The 27,981-nt window shown below is 36.8% G+C and overlaps 1 protein-coding gene across 1 annotated transcript; it reads left to right on the forward strand.

The window, feature by feature from the left end:
• Positions 1–370: 370 nt before the first annotated feature.
• On the forward strand, positions 371–27,978 carry LOC107548583 (ankyrin repeat domain-containing protein 13B-like). Its single transcript, XM_016229322.1, has 15 exons — positions 371–707; positions 14,410–14,545; positions 15,409–15,533; positions 15,953–15,998; positions 17,798–17,941; positions 18,163–18,385; positions 19,711–19,777; positions 21,199–21,280; positions 22,288–22,352; positions 22,471–22,601; positions 23,476–23,633; positions 24,594–24,770; positions 25,054–25,217; positions 26,134–26,210; positions 27,016–27,978. Exons 1-15 carry the CDS (start codon positions 600–602, stop codon positions 27,209–27,211), a joined length of 1,899 nt encoding a protein of 632 aa, XP_016084808.1. The 5' UTR covers positions 371–599; the 3' UTR covers positions 27,212–27,978.
• Positions 27,979–27,981: the final 3 nt, after the last annotated feature.

Raw genomic sequence — 27,981 nt, forward strand, 5'->3', positions numbered from 1 at the left:
TAGACAGATATTAGTGACAAAATCAGCACAATAATATACAAACGCCATGTTCTGTTCTGTTCTATTATCTGTTCCATTAAAAAAAACAGAATTCTAGAACTGAACTGTGTTCTGTTAATAAAGGCTACTGCGTCCATTAGATATTTATAAGTAATATTAAGACAGAGATGGCAGAATGAGATGCGCACGGCGCAGTGGGCAGTATGACAGAATCACACACTGAAGTTCAGTGGCTCATAGGTGTGACTGAGTCGCTTTCATCGGCGAAACGAAGAGCCCTGCCTCAGCCTCCGCGAGCGAGCGTGCGCGCGTTTGAGTGTGTGAGGAGAGAGGAGAGGGAGAAGAGTCTAGGGGGAGTGGACAACAGAACGGAGAGCATTCATGCACACAAGCTTGAAATTGCCTTCAACACAGACACACTGAATGCCAAGCTAGTATGCAAAAGGCGATGCTGGATAAGAAAAGGGAGAGAAATCCCCTTAGCGGTCGTTTCAGTAATAATAATAATATAGTACGCACCCTTTATAAAAGTAACTGATACCGCACAAAAGCAGGGAAAGGGAACGGGGGAGAGAGCAGCGGCGAACTATGCACCGAGGATGATTTCTGCCAGAAAAACTCCGGAGAAGAGTCGCTACCACCTGCATTATCTGGTGTGGCATAACAAACACCGGCAGCTGGAGAAAGAGCTCTCAGCGCTCGAGCAGGTAAAATGCTTTCGTTTCCGCGTGACAGTCTCGCGGCGGATAATGCTGTGAGGAACGGGGCCGTGCGTTTGTCTGAGGAAACTGATTAGGGTACTTCATTCGGCTTGTAATCTGTGATGAAAGGGCGAAAAGTGATTCTTCATCGTCTGCTGGTTCATTAAAAACACGTCTATTCAGTTAAGTGCTTATTTACTTGCTGATATGTTTACTACAAACAGAAATGCGTGTTAAAAAAAAACTCACACCCTGGCTGTGTCTTCAAACCTAGCGAGTTGCCTACCTAGTCCGCATTTTGAGGCGTATAACGTTCGAACGCGTAAAAATGCTGTATTTTCAGGTACCGTTTGCTCACTAGGTTTCGGCACACACTCTCTGTTCTCCAAACCTGCTCATGTTACACATCTGGCGGAAACATTATCACAAATGCAGTTTTATTTCGATCTGAGATGGTGTAAAACACAGAGAGGCTGCAGAATAAAGTGGCATTGCATACAAAGGATGTGGGTGAATGATGCTTACAGATCAGCCTATACGTTCACCACTCACAGTTCCGGAGGATAGATGGTGTGTCAGGAGAGGGTGTGTTTGTCTTTCTGATCAGCCTTCTTCAAAAGAATTATTAATGCAGTACATTATTCCAAGAATCAGTGTGGAATTAGTCTGTAATTAATTAGAATTTGAGATTACTGTGCAGAACTATATATGGTCAACTGAAGACATTGAATTGTTGATTTGAATGTATGGGAAGGAAATGAATAAATAAATAAACAAATTGCAAATATAGACACACCAAGCAAACAGACAGATTACAACATGACTGGTTTAGTTATGTTTTGTTCAGCTCCACAAAGCATACGTTCAGCTGATTTGATCTTATGTGACCCTGGACCACAAACCCAGTCATAAGGATCAATTTTAGCCTGAATAAAATAGCTGAATAAACAAGCTTTCCATTGATGTATGGTTTGTTAGGATAGGACAATATCTGGCTGAGACACACCTATTTGAAAATCTGGAATCTGAGGGTGCAAAAAAAATCTAAATATCGAGAAAATCACCTGTAAAGTTGTCCAAATGAAGTTCTTAGCAAAGCATGTTACTAATCAAAAATTAAGTTTTGATATATTTATGGTAGAAAATTTACAAAATATCTTCATGGAACATGAACTTTACTTAATATCCTAATGATTTTTGGCATAAAAGAAAAATCGATAATTTTGACCCATACAATGCTTTTTTTTGCTATTGCTACAAATATACCCCAGCGACTTAAGACTGGTTTTGTGGTCCAGGGTCAATAATTCCAATCATAGTATAAGGAACACATTGTACAGTAGCCTATAATTTAAAGAACCTGTTCTGTTCGATTATCTGTTTAATAGAGTGCAGGTGCATCTCAATAAATTAGAATGTCGTGGAAAAGTTCATTTATTTCAGCAATTCAACTCAAATTGTGAAACTCGTGTATTAAATAAATTCAATGCACACAGACTGAAGTAGTTTAAGTCTTTGGTTCTTTTAATTGTGATGATTTTGGCTCACATTTAACAAAAACCCACCAATTCACTATCTCAACAAATTAGAATATGGTGACATGCCAATCAGCTAATCAACTCAAAACACCTGCAAAGGTTTCCTGAGCCTTCAAAATGGCCTCTCAGTTTGGTTCACTAGGCTACACAAGCATGGGGAAGACTGCTGATCTGACAGTTGTCCACAAGACAATCATTGACACCCTTCACAAGGAGCCACAAACATTCATTGCCAAAGAAACTGGCTGTTCACAGAGTGCTTTCTAGAATTTATATTCTGTTTATAAACCAGTTTCAACATCCTATTTTATCATATTCTATATGAGAGACATACAAACATGAACAAAACTCCATTTGATTTTATTTTAGCCTAATATCTATGAGATATTAAGTAATATCAAGACACAGATGGCAGCATGAGATGCTCTCTCTCTCCCATGGCGCAGTGAGCAACATCAGCATCTATCTATGACAAAATCACTGTTTTGTAATAAAACTTTGTAATCAAGATGCTATAACTCAGTCATCATAGCGAAACAACAGACTTCTCCAATCATTAAGTCCGCGAAAAAACGCCCATTTCTTACAAGCTCACATTCAGATTTGCCTCTATCTATCTAATCAACAAACAATGGATAGAACCAAGTCCCGCTCTACATATTTAATTTTTCCGATAATCCATTTTACTTGGATGAACGCTGCATTACAGAAGAAAAGATCAGTTGCTACTTCCATTACATCACAATTTTAATGCAACATTAATTTACAGATTCATAGAAATAATCAAAACCAGTGTGACATCAGTGTATTCTTTCAAAGATTATGGAGAAATAAACCAGCAGACACATAATAAAAAACAGCATTAGAGGTGGAAAAACAAACAAATAAAAAAGAAGAAATGGACTTATTAAAACATTGCTCTTTAATTTAATCCCGGTTTGATTTAAAATATTTAATATTATACAATAGATTCATTAAATAATACACAATTTGTTGTTGACACACGTCAGGTTACTTATATTATAAAGTTAAAGAGCTACATCATCATGGAAGAACCCAAGATGAAAACCTGAATGCATTTTTCTGTAACAAACAGAAGTTTATGTAAGAAGACAAACGGAGTCGAATCAAATGCCCACTTCAGTTATCATCAAGGCCTGTGTTCTCTAGTTCACTATTCTGATTTAACTCTCTGCTTTATGATTAAATAATTTCAGCTCATTTGAGCAAAGTCTTCCATCTCTGTTACAGCAGCCATTCATGATTCCATCTTTCCAAACCCCAAACAAACTATAACTCATTTCAAAACTAGCCATCTTGTTCCTGTGCCGGTTTTTATTGCTCAGGCTGATGGTAATAATTCAGACCCCTAACCCTCTCGATGATCACTGTGATATAAAGCACTTCCAGTTTAGTTGATTTACAGGCCGCTGACAGCATAATCGAGCCACGTTTATAGGGTGTGGCTCGATGAGTCAAACCGGGTCCCTCCGGGGACGGCACGAGGCGCGAAGGGAGGTCAATGCTGTCTCAATCGTTCCTCTCCAGTGAATGAGGCACGTAACCACCCTGACAAGGGGAAAAGTTGCTGCACCAGCACACGGGATTATGGGATAGATGTTAGGTGTCAGTGAAAGAACAGGGGGGGGGGACTTAAGCTATTAGAACAGAGGAGAGCAAGGGATGTGAATAGCAAAGAGATTGGGTGCTGGTGGAGGAGGAAGAGGAGGGGTAAAGAAGTTACCGAAGGGGAAAGAAGCTCAATATGCAGTTTGCTTTGACAGTGCCATAAAACAGTCATGGGGGAGGAAGTGGACAGATGACAGCTTGGGGGAGAGCGGCAGGAAATTGAGAAAGAGCGAATGGATAGAGTGGGTGATTGAATGAGCAAACCAGAGAGAAGAACCATTGCCGGCTGATGCATCTACAGAACCGAGTCCAAAAATAAGAGAAATTGTCGAGCGGCATGTGGATTTGTGTCTTTGAGTGAAGTCTGCAGTGCTTCAGCAAAAACACAACACGGCGGCAATTTCTTTACCCGTGGCCCTCCATCAGCACATTTGCCATTGTCCACACATCTGTTCAGTTTTCCCGTTTGATATACTGCCTCTCTTCTTCAACACTCGCCCCTCCTGCTCTACACCCGTAACCCAACTCTAATTGCGACATAGCATTGTCACAGGGGACGAGCGTTGGGCGACTGGGAGGGGATTGCTGAGATTTAGTTAACTTATGGGAAGCTTTTAACAAACTGACAAGGACAGTGGTAGACAGAGCTCGTAAAAGGCCAGCAAATTGGGTTGTCGAATTGAAATTATGGAAATGAAAGGTGCAATTGTATCTAATTTGATTAGAGTTTATGATCTGAATTCACCATAAAATAATAAGTAGCAACACAATCAAACATACTGGCACACACACATACAAAGCTATCAATTGCACATGACACGAGTAGGCGAGCTGTGCTGCATTTGCCTACTGGAGATACTACAAGGCTCTATCTATTTCATAAGTACTACTCATCTCTATGATTTACATAGACGTTTGTTTTTTCCAGTAAATATTCCTCTATTCTAATTTGGATATACAAACGTAACCTCAAACCATACTGTATGTGAAATCCGTAGGAAGTATAACATCTAGTATGACAGTATTCTCCTTTTAAAGAGATGGTTCACCAAAAAAAAAAAAAAAAAAGAATTCCGTCATGAAGAATCAGACTCGAATCATGCTTTGGAATACTGAAAAAAAACAAGTCTTCCCCAGATTTGTTTTTGTAAGCAAAACTTAAGCTATTAAAAATTATTTTCTATAATTTAAAGGAAGCTGAAATAAAATAAAATAAAAGTATTAGATGGAAAACCTAAATAAAAAATTAAATTGGGAAACTGAAATTTCAAGTTCAAGTTGACATAGTAAAAGTACTAAAAATTAAAAAATAAAGCTAAAAAGAAATATAAAAACAAAAACTATAATAAAAAAATCACAAAAGGACAATTAAATTACATAATAAAAACTAAAATACAATAAAAAATTAAATCTAATTCAAATTCAAAATATAGTATCTAAAATAACACTGGTATCTCCATACCTGAATGACATTCTTTGATGAAATTTTGAAACAGTTTGTGTTTTTGGATCCCAATGACTTTCATTGAATGGACAAAAGCAGTCAAAATATTCTTCAAGATTTAATATAAATATACAAAATATGAAATATAGTAAAATATTATCTAAAACATTTAGATATATATAATATTTTAATATTATTTTTGAGTGAACTATCCCTTTTAACTTTGAAAGAGTTCCAGTATGACCTCTCTCACTTCCTTTTCCTCTTATCTCAACCCACCAGCACTGTGGCATTTACCGGAGTAAAGCAAAGGACATGTCATCACCAGCACAGTCAGACTGCTTGGATTTCCAGAATGGACTCTAAACTGGCCATATCTGAAACAGTTTTGAATGTGAAATGGAGCTGAATGTCTTTTATACAGTCTTTGTTGTACCATTGTGACATTCCTACTGTATATTTTTGCGCTGACATTTAGTTAAAAATTGATGGCTGTAGCATTGTGTTTTGGTGAAGCTCTGTTGGTTTCTGCCTCCCACACTATGAGGCAGTCACCTCAGCTCTTATAGCTGAGCCCTGAATGTCGATCTCCAGAATATGAACCGCACCGTGGGTGTGTGTCAACCTCCTGTGGCATATGTCTCTCTGCCTAGAATTATTTAAAGAATCTGTAAGTTCTTGTTCACCTCTCTCCAGGGTTGCATCCTTGTCTATGCAATTCATTCTTCTGCCACATCACAGCCTTTAAGTGCTTCTTTGCATTGATGTTGTTCTGTCTTAAAATAAAAGACGATTTAAGTGAATGTGCAGAGGCACATGATTCCATTTATGTGTAAAACAGATTGTGCATGTGTAAATCTATGCATGTATGCACATTTTTATGCATAAGGCCACACAAGCGAGCCTGTGCAAAGTCTTCAGCGGAATCTATCACATGCTGCGATATGCACCCCACACACACGTATGATTTTCTTCTGCCTGCCTCCCACATGCACAGTTTGGACTTCCAATGAAAGATTGATGTTGGTTTAAGTAGCTGCCAGAGAACATTAGCCAAGGCAGAAAGAGTGCAAGAGCAGATGCACCAGCCAGAGATGACTATCAATAATGCAGTCTCCAGCAGGCTCACAACTGAGAGAGAGAAAGAAGAGATGGGATGGACAGCTATGTGGAAAAGCATCCATGTGAAAATGTGAGGATGGACACTAGATTGTCACTTTCAATGTTTTGGGGCAGGATTAGTAATTAACATGAATTTGAGTTAGTGCACTTGTCTGATGCAGTGCATGCATGTCAGCAGGAAAGTGTGCTTGCTTGTTACAGGGCTGTCAGAAAGATGCAGTGTAGGTGGGTTAGATGAGTTCCGATCAGAACAGGAGAACTGTAATGTGTAGGTGTTTCAGGTAGGATTTCGATTATTTTTATTATTCTGTATACCGACCCTCACCGCTCAAGAAACCTTACAAAGATTTAACATGGTAACTAGTTTCCACCAAAATACCACAGTTATGTCAAAAACCAAATGGTTTTTTTTCAGTTATATGCATATACATGCACATTTAGTAATATATAGATAACGATATAGTATAGATATATATATATATATATACACACACACTACTGTTCAAACGTTTAGCATTTATTTGATGGAAATCTATTGTAACATTATAAATCTCTTCACAATTTTTTAGGCCAGTTTTGAAGAGAAATTGTTTTCTTTAAATGAAATAAAGCTGAAATAATGTAAAATATCAGATTAAAAAAATAAATTAAAATTGTAAATGTTGCTTTGGCAAAATATAAAAACAGCAATTGCAAAAAATAAAATAAATATTCTTTTTGGAATTTTAATGTTTGGTAAAACTAGAACAGAATATATAGCCTTAATATATACTAATATATAAACTAACTTAAATGGAAAAATGTTAACATAATGAAAGATAATTCATATATACATATATCAAATATTAATAAATACTAGAATTTTTACAACTTCAAGACAACTTTTGTCTTTACTGCCACAAAAAGACTTAATACAAGTAGTACTAGTATAGTATAGTATTTTATTTATTTATTATGGAATACAATTTTTATTAACAGTTTTATTAATGAATACAAAAAAAAACATTATTAATGAATTAATTAAGCAATATTAACTTTGTTTTTACAGTGTTAACAGTAGAATGAGAAGATTCCCCATGCCAACCTCACCACCATCATGCTGAGGTGTTGTGGATGGTTACTGGAGTGTTGCTATGTGGTTAGCAAGAAAAAAATAGTGTATATTCTGATTCCTAAATATGGCTCGTGTCCCTCCTTCACTTAAAGTCTGCAGGTGTTCATGGCCGTTTTATTGTGCGTCCGTTCGCATGAAATTTGCTTGCTTCGAAAAATTACGGAGCCCCTAAAGGGACATGGTGATGGAAAAAAATCAGATTGAGTGAAAAAATTTGGGGTGGGAGGAAAAAATATTTGTCAGATTTTTTGCGTTCTCTCGCAAAACTTTTGCGTTCCCTCGAGAAACTTTGCGTTCCCTCGCAAAACCAGTTGAGTTCGGACAAACACTTCCTGCTTACTTTTACAGATTGTAGTGGTTCATACAGCTCCATACGTTCACAATAGAGTTTTGTTTTGAACTTGGACGAAATAGTCCAAGTCCAAGGCACGGTTTTGGGACATTCTAAAACGCTTAATGTAAACCACTGGATGACTAAATTCAGTACATACCTTATTAATAAAGCATACAGACAAGCAGAATAGCCCAGAATATGAACGTAACCCGGTAAATTTAATTGCACTTTAAGAGTATCCCTCATAGAAAGAAAACGCTTAATTAATGGACTAAGATAGTGGTATAAAAAGGGCGAATTCGGTATACAGTTTATTAATAAATTATACATGAAAGCAGGTAAGAACAAAGCGTTTTCTTCCCATAAAGAAAACGCGGCTAAATGAAGACGGTGATAAAAAAAAAAAGACCAAATATGCTATAGAATTTATAAAAAATATATTCCGTGTACATGCAAGCAGATGAGCCCATATGAGCTAAATTGCATGATAAGCATTTTCTTCCCCATAGAAAACCGCGCTTAACGTGGCTTAATATAAGAAGACAGTGATGTAAAAAGCCCAAATTTTATATTTTATTAAAAATATACTACAGGCAATCAACGCAGTAATCCATTAAGCCAGTGGTTCTCAAACATTTTACAATGGCGTACCCCCTAGGGCATTTAGCCTAACATTCTTCTGAGTACCCCCAACTTAGACCGCAGTCACGCCTTTTCCATTAAGGGACAATATTTGCCCTCTTAAATTGATTTACATGTGCATTTTTACTGTTATAGAGGCAACGTTTTTCTAGCCTTATTAATTGTTTGTCATGTTGTATGTCATATTCTTCACATTTCATTAAGTGTATTATTAATATAATAAATAAAGCAATAAATGATGGCAAAACGAAGTTATACTTGTAGATTCAAAACTAAAATCGCCAGTAGGTGGCGGCAAGTCACTGTCTAATGAGCAAGGCGAAGCATTCATTCATTCAGTAACAAATCAAATGGTTGTAGTTATGAAAGGGTTATTAATCAGTTCCGATTATCAGTACTCTCCGAATCATTCAGAGCTGCAGATTCATTCACTAACGAAACACTGCTGTTGCTTGGAGATGCACACCAGTTCTGTTGCGGATTTTGTTGGAACTATTATTTCCTTGTAAAATATAACAAACAATATTGACAATATTGTGTTTAAAATGTAGGCTACATTTAAAATGTAAAATGTACACTTAATATTGCCTTTTTTGTTGAACTGTTAGGCTATATAAAATCTATGTCACATTTGCAGTCTTTTGGATATTCAGGGGAAATTATGCCCTATTGTAAGTGACGGAGTATTTTATGTTTCAGCGATTTGATCGCGCTGGCGCCTCATGCGCACATATTCATTGCAAACGGCCTGTTCATTATTGAAATAAAACATAGAATTACCAATACAGATAAAATGTTACACAGTCAATTGAAATAATCTGTATTAGGCCTATAGTCTGTGCCGTACAGCGTGAGCCCCGGTCCACTCCAGTGCGGCATATTTTTGTTCATTATGATTTTTTTCTCTTCGATATTGGAACGTACAAAGCCCAGTTAATTTAATAAATAATGGTTTAGCTTCAAATACATTGCGAATATGGAAACATTTGGATTTGTGCTGAATGAGAGCGGTACGTGAGCCCATATAGTATAGTTTAAAGTGTCATTTATGTCCCTCACCACAGCCGATGTAGGACAAATAATGAGACAAAATTCAAAAGTGTTAAATTTAATAGAGGTTTGTTTTGGTGGATGCCATGGTAAATCTTTGTTATACACATGACAGGATGATAGTCAGCATGTTTGTCTGTATTTGAATGTAGCTGTGTGATCAGATGAGATAAGGGACTGTTTGTGTTTGTGCTATTGTTTGTGTGTTGTCTAGAGTGTCTCAGAGGGGTATATATAGCAGCATTTCAGGTCACCAGAAGGCCAGTCTGAGTCTGTAACAACTGATGTTTCTTGAACCCTTCTCCTTTGTTCCGTCCTCCTCTCACAGCTGCTAATCTGTCTTACCGAGTTACACGTTTCTCTCCGTCTCTCCCTGAAGCTCTCAGAACTAGTTATCAATCTCATTCAGTCCCTCACTCACCGGCTCAAGCATGCACACCTCCTGACAGTTATCTCCTTCTCTCTCTCCCTCTCTGTCAGTCATCTGAGCCGTATCTAGTGTCAGGGTTGATTGGAGAACCCCAGAGGACCGATGCAAGAGCCATCATTCACTTAAAACTAGTTTTCCCTCCATCGGCCTGTGTCTCCTATTTGTACTCCTCATCCAGGGTTACCATAGCAACCCCCACCCCACCACTCATCCACACCCTTTTTCTCGTAGCACTCATCTCACTCTGGGGACCAGGCTGCTGTTTTTCTAACTAGAGGCCCTCAGGGGCCGTGGGGCCTCAGTTGTTGCTGGTGAGTGCCGTCACGATGTTACGAAAGGGGCTGGCTAATTACAGAGCAGGGTGTCGGACGCACTGGAGTTTTCTTTAACAATAACAATAACATGAGTGTGATTTATTCTGTGGCATGACACACATCATACGCAATCAGTCCTCAACAATAAGGATGGCCCACTGGCCTGGGACCAGTGTTTTTTAGGTCAGCTGACGGAACTGTCAGGGCCAGAGCTATACCTGTATCATTTTACAGCTGTTATTGTAAATCCTGTTTGTAAAGAAGCCTAAAAAGCCTATTTATATTTGTGGGGAAAAATACTAATTTCAAATGTAAAAAATAGATAATTTCAAATTCACTTTCAAATTTACAAGCATACATTTAAATTCATAATTTTTATGTTTTTTTTTATGTTTTTTATGTTAAGGCCAGTTAAAATGTGAGTGGGCAGTAACAAAAAAATTGTTGAGCTTTATTCATGTTCCTGTGGCTCAGTGGTAGAGCATTGCGTTAGCAGTGCAAAAGGGTGTGGGTTCAATTCCCAAAAAACACACATACTGGTAAAAAATGTGTAGCCTGAATGCACTGTAAGTTGCTTTGGATAAAAGCGTCTGCTAAATGCATAAATTATTATTATTAAATTATTTAACACACATACAGTATATATATATTGGAAATATTTACATGTATTTACATGTATATATTTATATTCATATAATTTATATTATATCTAAATTATATTTAATATATAAACGTAAAATTTTTCTTAAATATATACATGCATGTGTGTGTATTTATATATGCATAATAAATATACACAATACACACACATATACTATGTAAATAAAAACTTTTATTTTGGATGTGATTAATCCTGATTATTCATTTGACAGCACTAATATATATATATATATATATATATATATATATATACAGTGGGTACGGAATTTTAGCTGCAATATAACAAAGAGTGAAAAATTTAAGGGGGTCTGAATACTTTCCGTACCCACTGTATATATATATATTACAGAAGTTGTAATAACAAGAAAACAACTCTTGTTATGTCGAGATCACGAGAAAATGATGTCGTGATAGCGAGAAAACAAGAAGGAAAACAAATAATAATGCATGGCCTCTTAGAACTTCCGTACAAAATAAATAAAACTACAATTAAAATTAAAAGTTTTTATTTCATAAAAATGAAAGCAAATTCAAAATATTAATAAATACTACGAGTATGTAAATAATACTGAAATAACACTGATATATTATTATATTATATTATATACATATGAATTACGACTTTAAATATTCTGAAGAAATTATGAGTGTAAATAATAATATACAAATTACAGCTTTGTGTATTCTGAAGAAATTAATGTGTATTCTGAAGAAATTATATAATTATGCCTAGGTGTTGCCATGTGGTTACCAGGGTACACTGGGTGGATTTTAGTGTGTTGCAAGGCAGTTTCAAGCAGGGTTTCTTTTATTGGTCAAAGTTAAAAGAGCCCACCCTCAAATATCTTTGATATTCTAGGCTCAAGATATGGCTCTGTGTCTCTCTTTTTTTTTAACCTATTTTATGACTGACCAGGGGAAAATCACAAATCTGAACACCTAGAAAAGATAGCTGAGCTACGTGCTTAATTTTAATACTTAAAATAATTTAGGGGTTTAATCATGAGTAACTGTAGTAGCCATAATAGCAATAACTATGAATAAATAATGCACTATACACACATACAGTAGGCACGGAAAAGAAAACACAAGAACTCACACATGCACCTTGAGCGAAGTGTAAATAAGTGCACCAAGTTAATCAGTACAGTACAGAACTCCAAAGCAACACTCGCAGCACAAGTTAAGCCCTTGGGTAATAATGTTTCCACTGCCACACAGCCAATCCAAATGCTTCATTAAACACAGCAAACATGGCTCACATACAAGTCTCTAAATAAAGCTGTCCTGACTCTCATTTCTGCTCCACATACACGATTCAACATGCACCGTCTGTCATGACCTTGCTTTCGGAGGGTACGCTTATAAATATGGCCAACACAACCACGGCCGGCCAACTCATCAAATAATGATTAATGGGTCATCCTGCATCTATAAACATAAGCATATTTACTGAAATGTGTGGTAGTGCGTGGAGGTGAACGGAATGATTGTGTTTGCGTTTGGATGACAGTGAGCGATGATCTTATTATAAATGATCCTCCCATAAGGAGAATCATAAACACTTTTGAAACTCTCAAGACTGTCAGTGAAATAGTTGACTGGCTCAAAGGGGCAGAGAGACCGAGAGAGATCACTCGGATGAGAAGCTGGAGGAACAGTATGGCACGCCGCTGCTTTTCACAAGAGTGGAATCCCAGTGTGCTTAACGCGGATCTCAGTTTGAGTGTGGAAGTATTTCTCACCATGGCTGTCGGGTGTCATGTGTCATGTTCGGGTGTGATGCCTTAATTATCGCCTGTCACTTCTCTTTTCCATCGCACTCTTTCACGTCTGCCTTCTTTTCCTTTTACCTGTGATGCCTTCCGCATAGCGGGTGGCCAGAATTATGCCTGTTCTTTCCTTCTTTCTGAAGGCTTTCTCAAGATTCTCATATACTGCAAGATTATCATATACTTGAAGATATTCTCATATCTCCAAAATCTTCATGACTTTCTTTTTCAGTGGAACACAAACTAAGATATTTTGAAAGCAAATGGGGTCCAAAACAGCATTGGACCCCACTGAATTTAACTGTGTAGACAAAGACACAGAGATATTCTTCTAAATATATTCTTTTATGTTCTACAAAGGAAATTCATACAACATTAAGGTGAGAAAATAATAACATAATTGTCATTTTGTCATGTTTGTTGAACCATACTTTAAAAACCTTATTTTTTAAAATCTTGTTTGCATGTCTTTCCCTTTCCAGTTGTTTGGAATGGCATAGTCATTCGTTTCATAATTGATTAACTCTGCAGCATCAACACTGTTATTAAACTGAATTGTTTAATAACAACACTATTGCTTTCTGTAGAGCTTCATATAGCTAAATTAAGCTCATTTCATAATTTGATGAACTTTGCCCTATTATTGAACTGAACTGAATCAACACTGAACTGACTTGAGCTGAATAATGTACTATTATCTTAGAACTGTTTTATAGTTGAACTGAATTCATTCAACATTCATTCATTCATTCAACACAATGTTAATGAACCAAATTGAATCAACACTGAACTGACTTGAGCTGAATAATGTACTATTATCTTAGAACTGTTTTATAGTTGAACTGAATTCATTCAACATTCATTCATTCATTCAACACAATGTTAATGAACCAAATTGAATCAACACTGAACTAAAATGAGCTGAGAAAGACATTATTGTCTTTTAAGAGCTGCTTCACAGCTGCAATTAGATTATTGTCATAATTGAAAAGATTTGCAACATTAATACTGTTATTTTCTTGCTTATTACTGTGAAGCTCCTTTGAAACAATCTGTATTGTATAAAGTGCTATATAAATAAATATTACTTAATTTGACTACAGTTTGCAGTATATTGCAACAAAATGGTAATAAATCAGAATCAAAATGTCAGGATCTGACACATACCTTAAAGGAAACAAACATGACAGCACCAATGAAAATAATGTAAACAATTGATGAGGTAATTTGCATAATTTAGTCATGTTGGGGTGCATGCTGGGAATCCAGTATCCAGCACTGCTGAAGTTACAACTTTAATGAGGCACAGCGATGAAAATGAAATAAGGGGGGAAAATGTAAAATAAATAAATAAATACAAATAAATAAAAAATAAATGTATATATAATCTGTTCTTAACTGAACTTCTAAACATTGATTAACAGAATGGCAGAAAGAAATAGTTTCATGTCATAGAGGGGGAATGTAATGGGACACAATTCAGGTGTTTTTCAAACCTGCATTTGAGCACAAACGTTCAGCATCTCTGGAGAACATGCATCAACTACTAGGCCACAGCTCTGACAGATCTCTGTTTTAGGGCAGAAACAGAAAATTGTGTTTGTGAAATATTTTACTGCATGAAGTTCTCAATAAAACTAATCTCTCTCTGTCTTACAGGTTGATTTAGAAGTGTTGGACCCACGGGGTCGGACTCCTTTGCACCTGGCCGTGACGCTGGGCCATTTAGAGTGTGCCCGTCTGTTAGTCCAGCGTGGAGCCGATGTCAGCAAAGAAAACAGAAATGGCTGGACAGGTAATACAGCAAAAAAGCCTTTGCATTTTGAGAGGGGATGCAGTAATTCTGACCAATATGATAAACTGTTAATTATTAACTGATAGTTATTAACTGATTAGCTGATAATTAAAGTTTGGGGTCGGTACGATTTGTTTATTTATGCAAAGATGCATTAAATTGATCAAAAGACAATAAGACAATTTAAACGCTACTAGGAATTGTAAAGAAATCTTACAGTTTCTTTGAATATTGATAATAATAATAATAATAAATGTTTCTTGAGCAGCAAATCAGCATATTATAATGATTTCTGAAGGATTATGTGACACTGGAGGCAGGAGTAATGAAGCTGAAAATTCCGTTTTGCCATTACAGAAATAAATTACATTTTAAAATATATTTACATAGAAAACTGTTATTTTAATTGGCAATAATGTTTCAATATTGACAGTTGATAACTGATAATTGGCATAATATTAAAGTTCTATTATTTTGTCTAAATAAATTCCAAATAAAATTCCAAAAACTAAAATCTGTCATTTTGCTACACTGAAATTCTTTTTATGTAGAAACTATTTTCACTCAGAAATTGCCAGTAAATTTCACAAATTGATTGATTAAACGTGAAATAAAATGCAGAAATAGTATTTTCTTGTAAAACATACTCCAGTTATCTTTTTTATTTACAACTTAGTTACAGTATACAGGTAAATTTCAGCATCCTAACATTATAGTGCGTTGTATGAAAAATTATTATTTTTTTCATTTATTAGTATTTAGCTCTATAAGTGAGCATTAGTTGACGACAAAGCTATTCTAAATGTAAATATATCACACATCCCTAATTTCAGTATCAATTTAACCTTTACCTTCTGTCTCAGTGTTGCAGGAGGCCATCAGCTCACGTAATCCGGAGATGGTGCGTCTGGTGCTGCGTTACCGTGACTACCAGCGCACCACCAAGCGACTGGCGGGGATCCCACGCCTGCTGGAGAGACTCCGACAGGTCAGCCCCAGATGTACCTTAATAAACCCCGAACCTGCTAATGGCAAAACAACAAGCCACCAACTTAACAAACAGCATCTTAACAACCACCTGCTGCCTGCACACCTGAGCCCTTCATTCCAGTAGATTCATGCATACAGAAACACAAACAAACAGGTTTACGGGAAACCACTGAGTCTACGTCATTGTTTGTTTTGCGAGACCTCTCTTTTCCCAGTTTTCTTAAACCCTGGGCACCCCGTAGCTCTTTTCCTTTCGTTTATGATGGATATGTCAGCTCTCTGGTTCTCCCCATTCCTCATCTCTCAGGGAGTTTTATTATTCATGTGCTTCGCTGCAGAGCAATCCGTCTCGTGCTTTCGCCCTTCCACTGTACGCTCACATTCATGCTTAACTTCTCTGTCCCTTTTGTTTTTCAGGCACAGGACTTTTATGTGGAAATGAAATGGGAGTTTACGAGTTGGGGTAGGTGCCACACGTACGCATATGATGGTATCAAATTTTCATGTTGCGATAATTGCTGAAGCTTTTATACAGTATTATTTTATACAGTATTTTATACGGTATCATTACGATATTGGAAAAAAGTTGCAAAAAGTGTTGTCATAACAGGTTTAATAACTTTTTTAATATAACAAAAAGAACTGGACTTTTAAATTATGTATATATAAATACACACACATACAGCATATATTTTGAAAATATTTACATGTATATATTCAAATTCATATAATTTATATTATATATAAATATATTTAATATATAAAGTAACATATTTTTCCTAATTACACTACCGTTCAAAAATTTGGGATCAGAGCGATTTTTAATGTTTTTTACAGGAGTTTCTTCTGCTCATCAAGGCTGCATTTAGTTGATCAAAAATACAGGAAAAAATGTAATATTGTGAAATATTATTACAACGTAAAATCACATTTTTCTATTTTAATATACATTAAAATCTAATTTATTCCTGTGATGCAAAGCTGAATTTTCAGCATCATTACTCAAGTCTTCAGTGTCACATGATCCTTCGGAAATCATTCTAATATGCTAATTTATTATCAGTGCTGGAAACGGTTGTGCTGCTTAATATTTTTTTGGAACCTGTGATACTTTTTTTCAGGATTCTTTGATAAATAAAAAGTTAAAAAGAAGAGGATTTATTTAAAATAGAAATCTTTTCTAACAGTATACAGGTGCATCTCAATAAATTAGAATGTCGTGGAAAACATACTTTCCAGAAGGCACTTTCTTTCTTACTTTCTTTTTTTGAAAGAAATTAAAACTTTTACTCAGCAAGGATGTGTTAAATTGATAATAAGTGATAGCAAAGATTGATATTGTTAGAAAAGATTAAAATTTTGTATAAATGCTGTTCTTTTTAACTTTTTATTCATCAAAGAATCCTGAAAAAAGTATTGTTTTTCCAAAAAAAAAAAAATTTGGCGGCCCAACTGTTGCCAACATTGATAATTCTAATAATAAATCAGCATATTAGAATGATTTCTTAAGGATCATGTGACACTTTATACTGGAGTAATGGCTGATGGAAATTCAGCTTTGCATCACATAAATAAATAATATTTTAAAGGATATTAAAATAGAAACCATTATTTTATATTGTAATAACATTTTGCTAGATTACTGTTTTTTTCTGTATTTTTGATCAAATAAATGCAGCCTTGATAGTGTATATACATGCATGGGTATATATTTATATATAGATAATAAATATACACAGTACATACACATACAGTGGGTACGGAAATTATTCAGACCCCCTTAAATTTTTCACTCTTTGTTATATTGCAGCCATTTGCTAAAATACAATTTTTTATTTTGGATGCGATTAATCGCGATTAATTGTTTGAAAGCACTATTGAGAAGTTACTATTCTTACAGCTTTTCATGTAAGTTCAGGTCCATTAAATAGTAAATTTACAACTTTTGATTTGAGTAACGTTATTACATGCTGAAATTAACTAAGATTAATAAATGCTATAGAAGAATCTTTCATTGGCAGTTTATGTTAACTAATGAATTAACTAATGTTAAATAATAGAGCCTTAATGTAAAGTGTGACTGAACAATAAAGAATCAAAACATTTAAAAAAAATATCAAGGGCATGTTGTAGTGATATACGTGATATATCACATTACCGAATACTGGCACATGTCTAGCCGTAACGATATGTAAATGGCATGTTTGGACTCTTTCCACATCCTCATGTCCTGCTATTGTTGAACTCTGCCTCTATTTCCAGTTCCGCTCGTGTCTCGTATCTGTCCGAGTGACACATATCGGGTATGGAAGAGTGGCCAGTGTTTGCGGGTGGACACAACGCTCATGGGATTTGAGCAAATGACCTGGCAAAGAGGCAATCGCAGCTTCATATTCAGGGGTCAAGGTGCGTGCGATGGCTTTTTCCCTGCACTGAACTACCTTTATTTTTCGCTGCCTACAAATCAGATTTAGGTTTGATCTCTGCTTTTGTTCTCAATGCCACTTCTCACTCAGTGTTCTTTCAAACAAGCCGTCATTGGCATGGAAACAACCTCAGTCTCACTTCGCCACAGTCTCTAATTGGCTTCCACCCGTTCGGTCTCTCTCTCTCCACCTGTCATTCAGACTCCAGCTCCATGGTAATGGAAGTGGATCATGACAGACAGCTGGTGTTTTGCGAGACACTGCCGTGCCTCTCTTCCTCTCCCACCTCGCCCTCCACCAGGCCGTGCACAAACACTTTGAGCCTTCTGGGGGCGCTGCAACCCAGCGACGACCAGGTGGCGGCCCGTCTATCTGCTCCCGTGGTGGCGACACAGCTGGATACCAGGAACATCTCCTTTGAGAGGTGAGCACTTAAAGGAGTCCTATTATGCTCTTTTACAAAGTCTTGATTTTATTTTGGGGGTGTACTAGAACATGCTCTCATGCTTGGTGGTTCGAAAAACGCATTCTTTTTCACATAATTTACATTATTAAAGTACTTTCTCCCCAGCCTGGCACAAACGGCTCGATTAGTTCTGGGATTGATGAAGGCCACCTTCCGAAAAAATAAACGTTATGTGATTGGTTAGATGTCCCAGTGTGTTGTGATTGGTGAACAGCTTAAACGGTGTTTCAATACTGCCACGCCCCTTGCTCCGTCTTTCAACAAAAGCTTTTTGGCGAAACAGGCACTGTACTCCCTCATGTTGTGGAAGCTGTCCTCAGTGAAATGCGCAGCACACAATAGCAAATTGGGGTTATAATGCTCAGGAACAGAGTTAAAAATAAATTGCAACCACTGTTTCCTGACATCATTCGCTTTCGGAAGCCCAAACAAAGACGTTTGGGCACGGGGGTGAACAAAACAGCGTTTCTTAAGGCGGTCGCACACCGGACGAGAAGCACAGTGTCACATCGTGCCACGTCTTTAAAATTTGAACTCATTATTTTCTATGAGTGTACGCACACCGGTAGCGCCTTTCGGCATCTGTCCACGGGACCCAGCTATGTCGTGTTGTACTTGTTGTAAGAATTGTTCTAGACACGGCGCTGCGCTTCTCGTCCGGTATGCGACCGCCTTTAGACATGTTGAAAACTTGACGTTACAACAACTTTTCTTCTTCTTCGTTTTCTCTGATGCACTAACTCTGCAGCAGCACTTCTTCTTCATCATAGTCTTGTCTGATGCACTCAAACAAGCGTTCTAACCACGACCTCGCCCCTCTCCACCCCCCTACCATTCGAATTTCTGTAGGCGGGAATTATTTTTATGATATTCTAATGGGTCACTTTGTGACATCACAAAGCCCGGAAACCAACGCTGTAGTCCAAATGAGCCGTTCGTTGTAGTTCTTGAAAAGGGATTTTTTTCTCCCTTGGAGTGGACTTTGAGATTTGTAACTTTGTAGATCTTTTTTATGCCCAAACATACACACTACACACTGACTAAAATTAAAAAAGTGAAAAAGCATAATAGGACCCCTTTAATAACAATTGGCAAGTCATTGTCGCCAATTAAAATGTTCAAAAGCAAGGGCATCGTAACCCTTTATTGTGGCTTTACTGTGAAGCTGAGAGTGTGAGCCAGCATTTTTGGGCTAAGCTTTATCATAAAATGTGTGATATTGGACTCACCTCTGTTTGTACGGCATGCTGGAAACCTGGTAACATGCCCGAATGTCTCTACAGGAATAAAACGGGCATTCTTGGCTGGCGTAGTGAGAAAACGGAGGTGGTGAATGGGTACGAAGCAAAGGTACGGCTTATGTCACAATACAACAGTCAGTAGAATCCAAATGTCTGAGACCATATTGAAAATTTGTGTTTAAAACTTGTCACTAAAAGTTGTGCAGATAATACAATTTATAATGAGATATATTAAAATAAGAAAAATGCTAAATAGATGCATTTTCAGACTTTTGAATGGTTTAAAATTGCTTTAATGTTCAAATTGGCAAGGTGTATTTATGTGTTCAAGAGCAAGAAGATGTGAAATAGAACTTAATTCTGGGCTCGCGCTAGTTGACTACATGTCAACTAGTAGTCATTAGAGTATTAGTAGACTGTCTGCTTAATATCTTCTAACACTTTATTTTGATGAGTCCACAACATACAACATACTATGAGAAACTTTGCAAGTTTTTCAACTTATTCTGCTAACCCTAAACCTAACCTAACAGTCTACTCTGAGAGTTAGTAGACATATAGTTGCAAATGAATGAGAATTAGCCTAGTTGACATGTAGTTGCAAAGTTACTTATTGTTAGTAGAATGTCTAAAGTGGACTATCAAAAAGTGTAACAGCATATCTCAATTGCTTGATTTCTTGCATTATTGCAAAATGTAAACTATATTATCACCCAGCACTAATCTGCTAAATGTGACTATAAGGCATTGAGATATTAAAAACATTAACATCATGATTTTCTATAAAGCTTCTTTGAAACAATATGTATTGTGAAAAGCGCACTACAAATACATTTGATTTCACTTTTATATAAACGAACAAGCATGGAAGAATTAAATTCAAGAATCACTACAGAATTCAGAAAAATAATTAAACACCTTAGATGATAAAGCTTTTTCAAGCTGAATGTCTTTATTTATCTTGACAGTTATCCTTGGCTAATAGGAAAGCTGTTAAAGTGTGTGTTAATTAGCTGGCAAATTGACAAATCTTACTTTGGGTGAAGGCTTGGCTCATGAATATTAATTAAGGTACTTGACAGGACACTCCTGGAAGGTTACCAAGCAACGACTCTGTGACTCAATTAATATTCATGCACTTATGCCTTGATGCGCATAGCGTTACAGAGTTGCAATTTTTTCATCTGTTGACCTGATTGGAAAGGAACCAATTGCTGTGAAACAATTTTCGGTTACACCCGTTATATACTGGAAGAGAGTCGACATGACAAAACTAGACAGCTCCCATTTCAACCTGCTAAACTGTCTACACTACAATCACGTAGAGGGAGTTTTAGATGCAATATGAGCATTTCACTGTAATACTCAGAAAATTCTAACACTGCTTTAAGGTTCTCCATAATTTGAACAGCATTTCTCGTGTGGGATGAGTGAGTGTTGTATTTCTGTCAGGAATATAATGTGGCAGATTAACAAACAAATTATAAAAACAGAGTGAACTAAACTCATGTTCTCATGTCTTTGCTTCAGGTTTACTGTGCTTCTAACGTTGAGCTGATCACACGAACACGTACTGACCATCTCACCGACCAGCACAAAACGAAACCCAAAGGTACGTTTGACTGACCAGTTTGTGTCTCAAATCAAAATCTTTACATGCCCACATTGACACTGAGATATATTTTTTTTTGAAGTTTCAATCACACAATGAAAAAAATAAATAAATCTTATATGCAGATTTGTACTGTCTATTGAAATAAATAAGACAAAGAATGAACTTGGTTTTTATTTTGTGTATATATATATATATCTGTAAGGAAATGCTGAAACTGTAATAAAAAATCTAAATATATAAAAAAAGAGAATTTTCTTAAATAAAATAATTTTCTTAAATCGAAACACTACTGTGCAAATATTTGGGGTCAATAAGATTTAAAAAAATATATATTACTACTTTTATTCAGAAGAAATGCATTAAATTGATTATAAGTGACCATAAAGACAAAAGGTTCATATTTCCAATAAATCCTGATCTTTTCAATATTCTTAAACAAATAAATTAACTTTTCATCACAGAACCCTGAAAAAAAGTGCATCACGGTTTCCACAAACATTAATTAGCACAACTGTTTCAACATTGATAATAATAAAAAATGTTTCTTCAGCAGCAAATCAGCATATATGAAAGATTTCTGAAGGATCATTTGACACTGAAGACTGGAGTAATGGCTGCTGAAAATTCAGCTTTGCATCACAGAAATAAATAACTTTAAAATATATTAAAATAGAAAATAGATATCTAATAATATTACTGTTTTTACTGTGTTTTTTATCAAATAAATGCAAATCTTGGTGAGCATAAGGATAAAAATGCAGATTTAAGGACAAAAATATAGATAATTAAATTTTTTTTTTTTTTTTTACAAAACACAATGAGCGTGTGTATTGGTGGGCATGTTGTAGTGAATATGATGATTCAGTATTTCTATGCCCACTCAAATTATTCCCTAACAAACAGCGTCTTTGTCTTGTCTATGGTTACTGTGATGTAATGCAAATCCTTGGGATTGTGCACGTCTTCTGTAATGTGACCTGCTGTGTGTTGTGCTTGTGTCTCAGGCGGCAAGACTCCTCTGCAATCCTTCCTGGGTATCGCTGAACAGCACATGGGGCCTAACAACGGAGTGAGTGAACGGAGCCTGTCAAAAATGTCTTCATTTATCATCAAGACACCTAAAGTGCTTTTCTAGTATTTTATCACTTCTGTAGCCTCAAAATAAAGTGTGTGTGTGTGTTTTATAGCACACTATGGTGACTCAGATATCATGCCCTGCAACGAACCCTTTCGCCGTGACGGCAGAGGAGTACTTTAATCCCAACATGACTCAGAGAGACATCGGCCAGCCCTGTCACCTCACCACAAAAACACAAAGGTAGTGTATCAATCTAACACTGCTTTCATTTTCATTTTGAGACACATTCTAAATAAAATGGTCCTTTCATATCGCTATGCAGTTTGTATCACGTGCTGAGTGGTTGCTTATTGTAAAAAGAGTTCACAATCTGGATCATGATCTTTCCCGATCCCATTTCACTCTCCCCTCTCCATTCGCTTCTTGTCTCTCCTCAAAGAGTCTTATCAAAATAAATAACCATGCAACTATACACAAAAGTAATAATGGTACTTACCCATATAAAACCATTAATGATGAGATGTGTTGTGTTCCTCTTCAAATAGTTTTCTGATGCTGCATTCAAGTGCACAAGGGAAGCTTTCAAGTTGGAAACAACACAGAAGTAGCCTAAACAAAATATAATCATTATATTGTGAATGATAAATCTAAATAACTATATCTGAATTTAATATGATGAAAATGGATCATTTCCATCACTTATTTATACATGGTATCAAAACTAAATGTTTATCACTTTAGTAAATAAGCTGAAATATTCAAATTATTAAAATAAAAAAGCTATATAGAAATATATCTATATACAGAAATATATGACATATAACACAAACCAATAAAAATTACAAAAGCACATAACAAATGTACTTAAAAATTAAAATGAAAACTGAGAATATAAAAATAAAAGCAATGTCAAAATATACATAAATACTATAATATAATAGTATACAATAAATACTACATAAAAACACTGCTCCACTTGAAATAAGAGATTGAAATAAGGCATAAGAGATTACGTAGCTTTTTTTCTGGACACCAATTGACATGTGAAACGAAACTGCTAAGACTGTATGAGGTCACACAGGTGTCTTATTTGTACAGTATGTTTTTTCCCCAGGTTCAAAGCTAAGATGTGGTTGTGTGAATCACACCCTTTATCTCTGTCGGAGCAGGTGGCTCCTATCGTCGACCTCATGGCCATCTCCAACACACTGTTCGCCAAGCTTAGAGACTTCATCACCTTGCGCTTGCCTCCTGGCTTCCCCGTCAAAATAGGTAAGAGAGAGAGAGAGGAAAAGAAACTACTGAGAAGGAACCATGTGTCTAAAAATTGTAAAATGGACAGATTTTTAACATGTTTTTGCAAATTTGTCTTCAAACTATGGCTAGGTTACAGTCACAGACGTTTAAAAAAAAGTTCACCCAAAAATGAAAAATGTAATCACCCTCAGGCCATCCAAAATGTAGATGATTTTGTTTCTCCATCAGAACAGATTTGATGAAATTTAGCTTTACATCACTTGCTCACCAATGGATCCTCTGCAGTGAATGGATGCCATCAGAATGAGAGTCCAAACAGCTGATAAAAACTTAAAAACAGTAACCACTAGAAATCCACATGATTCCAGTGCATCAATTAATGATATGTGAAATGAAAAGCTACATGTTTGTAAGAACAAATCCATTCTTAAGTGTTTTTTTTTTCTTCAGACAATTGCTTTTGGCTAAAATATGAATCTTCTATCCATAATATTGCTTTGAAAAAGTTCAGGAAAAATCAGGAGAGAAATATGCACAGTTCAAGCACAGTTTACAAGCAAAAACAGTCCAAAACAGTTCTAGACAAATATGTGGGTGGATTTTGATGTGAAAGGATGTGAGATGGACTGGAGCGTTATTATGGATTATGGACTAGTATTTTGGCCAGAAGCAACGTTAAAGTGCCTTAATGATGGATTTGTTTCTTATAAACACATAGCTTTTTGCATCACAAGACATTAATTGATGGACTGGAGTGTGTGGATTGCTAATGGATTACTGGGATGTTATTATCAGCTGTTTGGACTCTCATTCTGATGGCACCCATTCTGCAGAGAAGCAACTGGTGAGCAAGTAATGCTATATTTCTCCAAACCTGTTCTGATGAAGAAACAAACCCATCTACATCTTGGATGGCCTGAGGGTGAGTAATTTTGAGAAAAATTGGGCTAATGCAAAAATAACATCTCACCACAGAAATTCCCATCTACCACATCCTGAATGCTCGCATCACCTTTGGGAACCTAAATGGTTGTGAAGAGGGTGGTTTGCCCCGAGTGGATGCTGAAGGGGACGGACAGAAGGACAGCCCCAGGACAGAGACTCCATCTCCAGGCAGCGACTCTTCTAGCGTGTCCAGCTCCAGCTCCACAAGTAAGAATCAACCTGCATTTAACCTGCAGGGAAGTGTAATTGTTAGAACCCATTTAAGATGATGATCAGACGGAAGAATATGGTGTTACAAAGTAATACAGTGTTCAGACAAAGCACTTGCCATTTTTAATGGCCAGAGAGGAATTGATCGGATAAATGTTTAATGATCGCATTCCTTATAGCGCTGCCTGTAGTACAGATGTAACTCAGATCTGTTGATCAATACATTTGACTACAGTAATCTGCACTGGGATTCATGAATGTGTGTTTGTGTATAAATCAGACTCGTGTCGCGGAGGAGAGATCCCACCTTGTGTGTTTGAGGCTCCGCGAGGCTACAGCATTTTAGGAGGAAACCAGAGGGTGAACATTAGAGAAGAGGAAGATGATCTGCTACAGTACGCCATCCAGCAGAGCCTGATAGAGGCTGGATCAGAATATGACCAGGTCTGAGATGCAGTCACACACTTGCATGTTAACAGATGCACATATTTGATTTGTGACTTGAAACCACATGGCATCAAAAAATCTTTCTGTCCTTACTGAATCAAAAAATGATGAATGAATGTGTTTTGATGAATGAAGCTATGTGGAGCCAAATTTTGTTCGGTATTCAAAGTCACTATAAGGCAAATTAATTCACAAAACATTATTTAATGCAGCTTCTTTACCTCAAGTAGCTTTTGAATTATGAATAATTGCAGAAAAGAAGCCCCGTGTCCAATAAAAGTTTGTTTCTTACACTTTTTATTTATCAGCTTCAGAATTTTGAAGACTAATTACAATCACCAGACTCTAAAAGCTAAACGTAGGTTATAAACGAACTACAATGTTGCCACCATTTAAGATTCCTTCAACTCTTTCAGTCTTTTGCACAATTATAAACACAACAAGACTGTGAAAGTGGTGTTTACCTGTTCCATCCCAACAAACACTGTAGTCCCATTTAGCTGCTTGTTAGCATCCGCCTTTTCAAGACAAGGAAAATCTTTAAAGAAATCATGAATGTGGTATCACTTTATTTTTTGTTTTAGAATAAAACGTTTGAGTTTGTGTTAACCACAGACCATATTTCAAGCATTTAAGCAAAACACTTATTGACTTCAGGACAGTGGGAGCTTAAGTGCTTAAATGGTTGTTTCCGAGTTTATTCCTACAATAATACATCATCCCTGCAGTACCCTACAGCAGCCATATTTCGTGTTATGACAGCCCTGCAGCTCCTGGTTAGGACAAAAACCCAGATTAACATGAAAGAAATACAATTAATATAATTTGTCGGTTTAACGTGTCTCAACTGGTGCATGAAACATGGTGTGAGACTTTTTTTTACACATACCTGATCTCTCTGCTTCCCTCACAGGTGACGATCTGGGAGGCTTTGACCAACAGTAAGCCAGGAACCCACTCTCTGTCCTGTGACCCCAGCCGGCACGAAAGGTCTGCAGTCAGTATTCCGCTTCTACATTCAGCCGATCTCCGGGTCTGGCGGTAGCACTTTTAGCTGTAGCTTAGCATAGATCATTGAATCTGATTAGACCGTTAGCATCTCGTTCAAAAATGACCAAAGAGTTTCTATATTTTTCCTATTTAAAACTGGACTCTTCTGTAGTTACATCATGTTCTAAAACCAACGGAAAATGAAAAGTTGTGATTTTCTAGGCCGATATGGCTAGGAACTATACTCTCATTCCGGCGTAATAATCAAGGAACTTTGCTGCCGTACCATGGGTACAGCAGGCACAATGATATTACGCAACGCCTGAAAATAGGCTAACTTCCATCAACATAACCAACGTGACAACATGCTTGCACAGGGAGCGTGCTGGGGACTATTTTCAGGCGCTGCGTAATATCATTGCGCCTGCTACACCCATGGTCTAGAAAATCTTAACTTTTAATTTTCTGTCGGTCTTAGAACACGATGTAACTACAGAAGAGTCAAGTTTTAAATAGGAAAAATATAGAAACTCTTTGGTCATTTTTGAACGAGATGCTAACGGTCTAATCAGATTCAATGATCTATGCTAAGCTACAGCTAAAAGTGCTGCCGCCAGACCCGGAGATCGGCTGAATGGATTCCAAAACGGTAAAACTCAACTGTTTAACTCTAGGGGAGTTGGAAAATGAGCCTATTTTCAAAAATAGTGGAGTGTTCCTTTAAATTGCTGATTTTACTGTTGTCAAAAAGACAATGTTCTGTTAGTAGAAGTCTCAGTCACTGCTTTTCTTCTCCATTACCCAGAACCCCACAGCACAAACCCAGCCCTGTGGAGAGCCCTCGCAGCACACCGACCAATAAGCCACCGCACAGCTACGATGAGCAGCTGCGTCTAGCCATGGCACTGTCCGCCCGTGAACAGGAAGAGGCGGAGCTACGTCAAAGACGAGAGGAAGAGGAATTGCAGCGTATCATTCAGCTGTCACTCATGGAGAAGTGACGGGGTTAGTGGGAACTGAGGGGTGGGAGAGCATGTCTAGGGATCTGGAACCAACTACGTTGGCCGTTCCCAGAGGCCCCACCCTCTTCTTCCAAAGAACTGGATAAAATGGGCCGATCGCTGGTCCAATCTCGAATGAGTCGTTCAGAATCACAGAGAAACCTCTGTCTTCACTGCAAGTTTACAAACACAAACTACTAACTCATGGCAATCCACTGACTGATCGGCACCGGTCTGGTCTCTTAACGTGTGAATGTGCATTTATGACTGAGACAGTCCACACTGCGTACCTTGGCATCGTTTCTAAAAGCCATCATCCGAGCACTCGCCCAGAGTTCTTGCATACTCACCGGCAGGTGTGAGTTCTGGGGGAATCTTGCCACTTTTTTTAGTTTTAAATTATAGACGAACTTTAATTTTGGTTGCTAATACACATCAGATTCACTGCACTTGGATTGAGGAGCCATGATGTCTCCTAACAGAATATGTGAGGGCATTTACACACAAGAGTTTATCGATCACAGCTCCATCGATCATGATGGGAATGCTGCATTCACAAAAAACGTAGAAGAAAAACTTAAAGATTTGTGAAACTGACACTTCCATTATGCAACCAAAGTTGCTTATTAACAACTTTTGGTTAATGCCATTTCGTTAATCGTTAAACTTTAAGGATCTCATACAGGAGGGTTTTAAGAAAATGTTTTCCCATTTGATTTCAAAGACCTGTTCGCACTAGCACAAATGTTTGGCATGAAAATTTAGTCAGA

The sequence above is a fragment of the Sinocyclocheilus grahami genome, unplaced genomic scaffold, assembly GCF_001515645.1.
Source record: "Sinocyclocheilus grahami isolate Dianchi unplaced genomic scaffold, SAMN03320097.WGS_v1.1 scaffold350.1, whole genome shotgun sequence".
Lineage (NCBI taxonomy): Eukaryota > Metazoa > Chordata > Actinopteri > Cypriniformes > Cyprinidae > Sinocyclocheilus > Sinocyclocheilus grahami.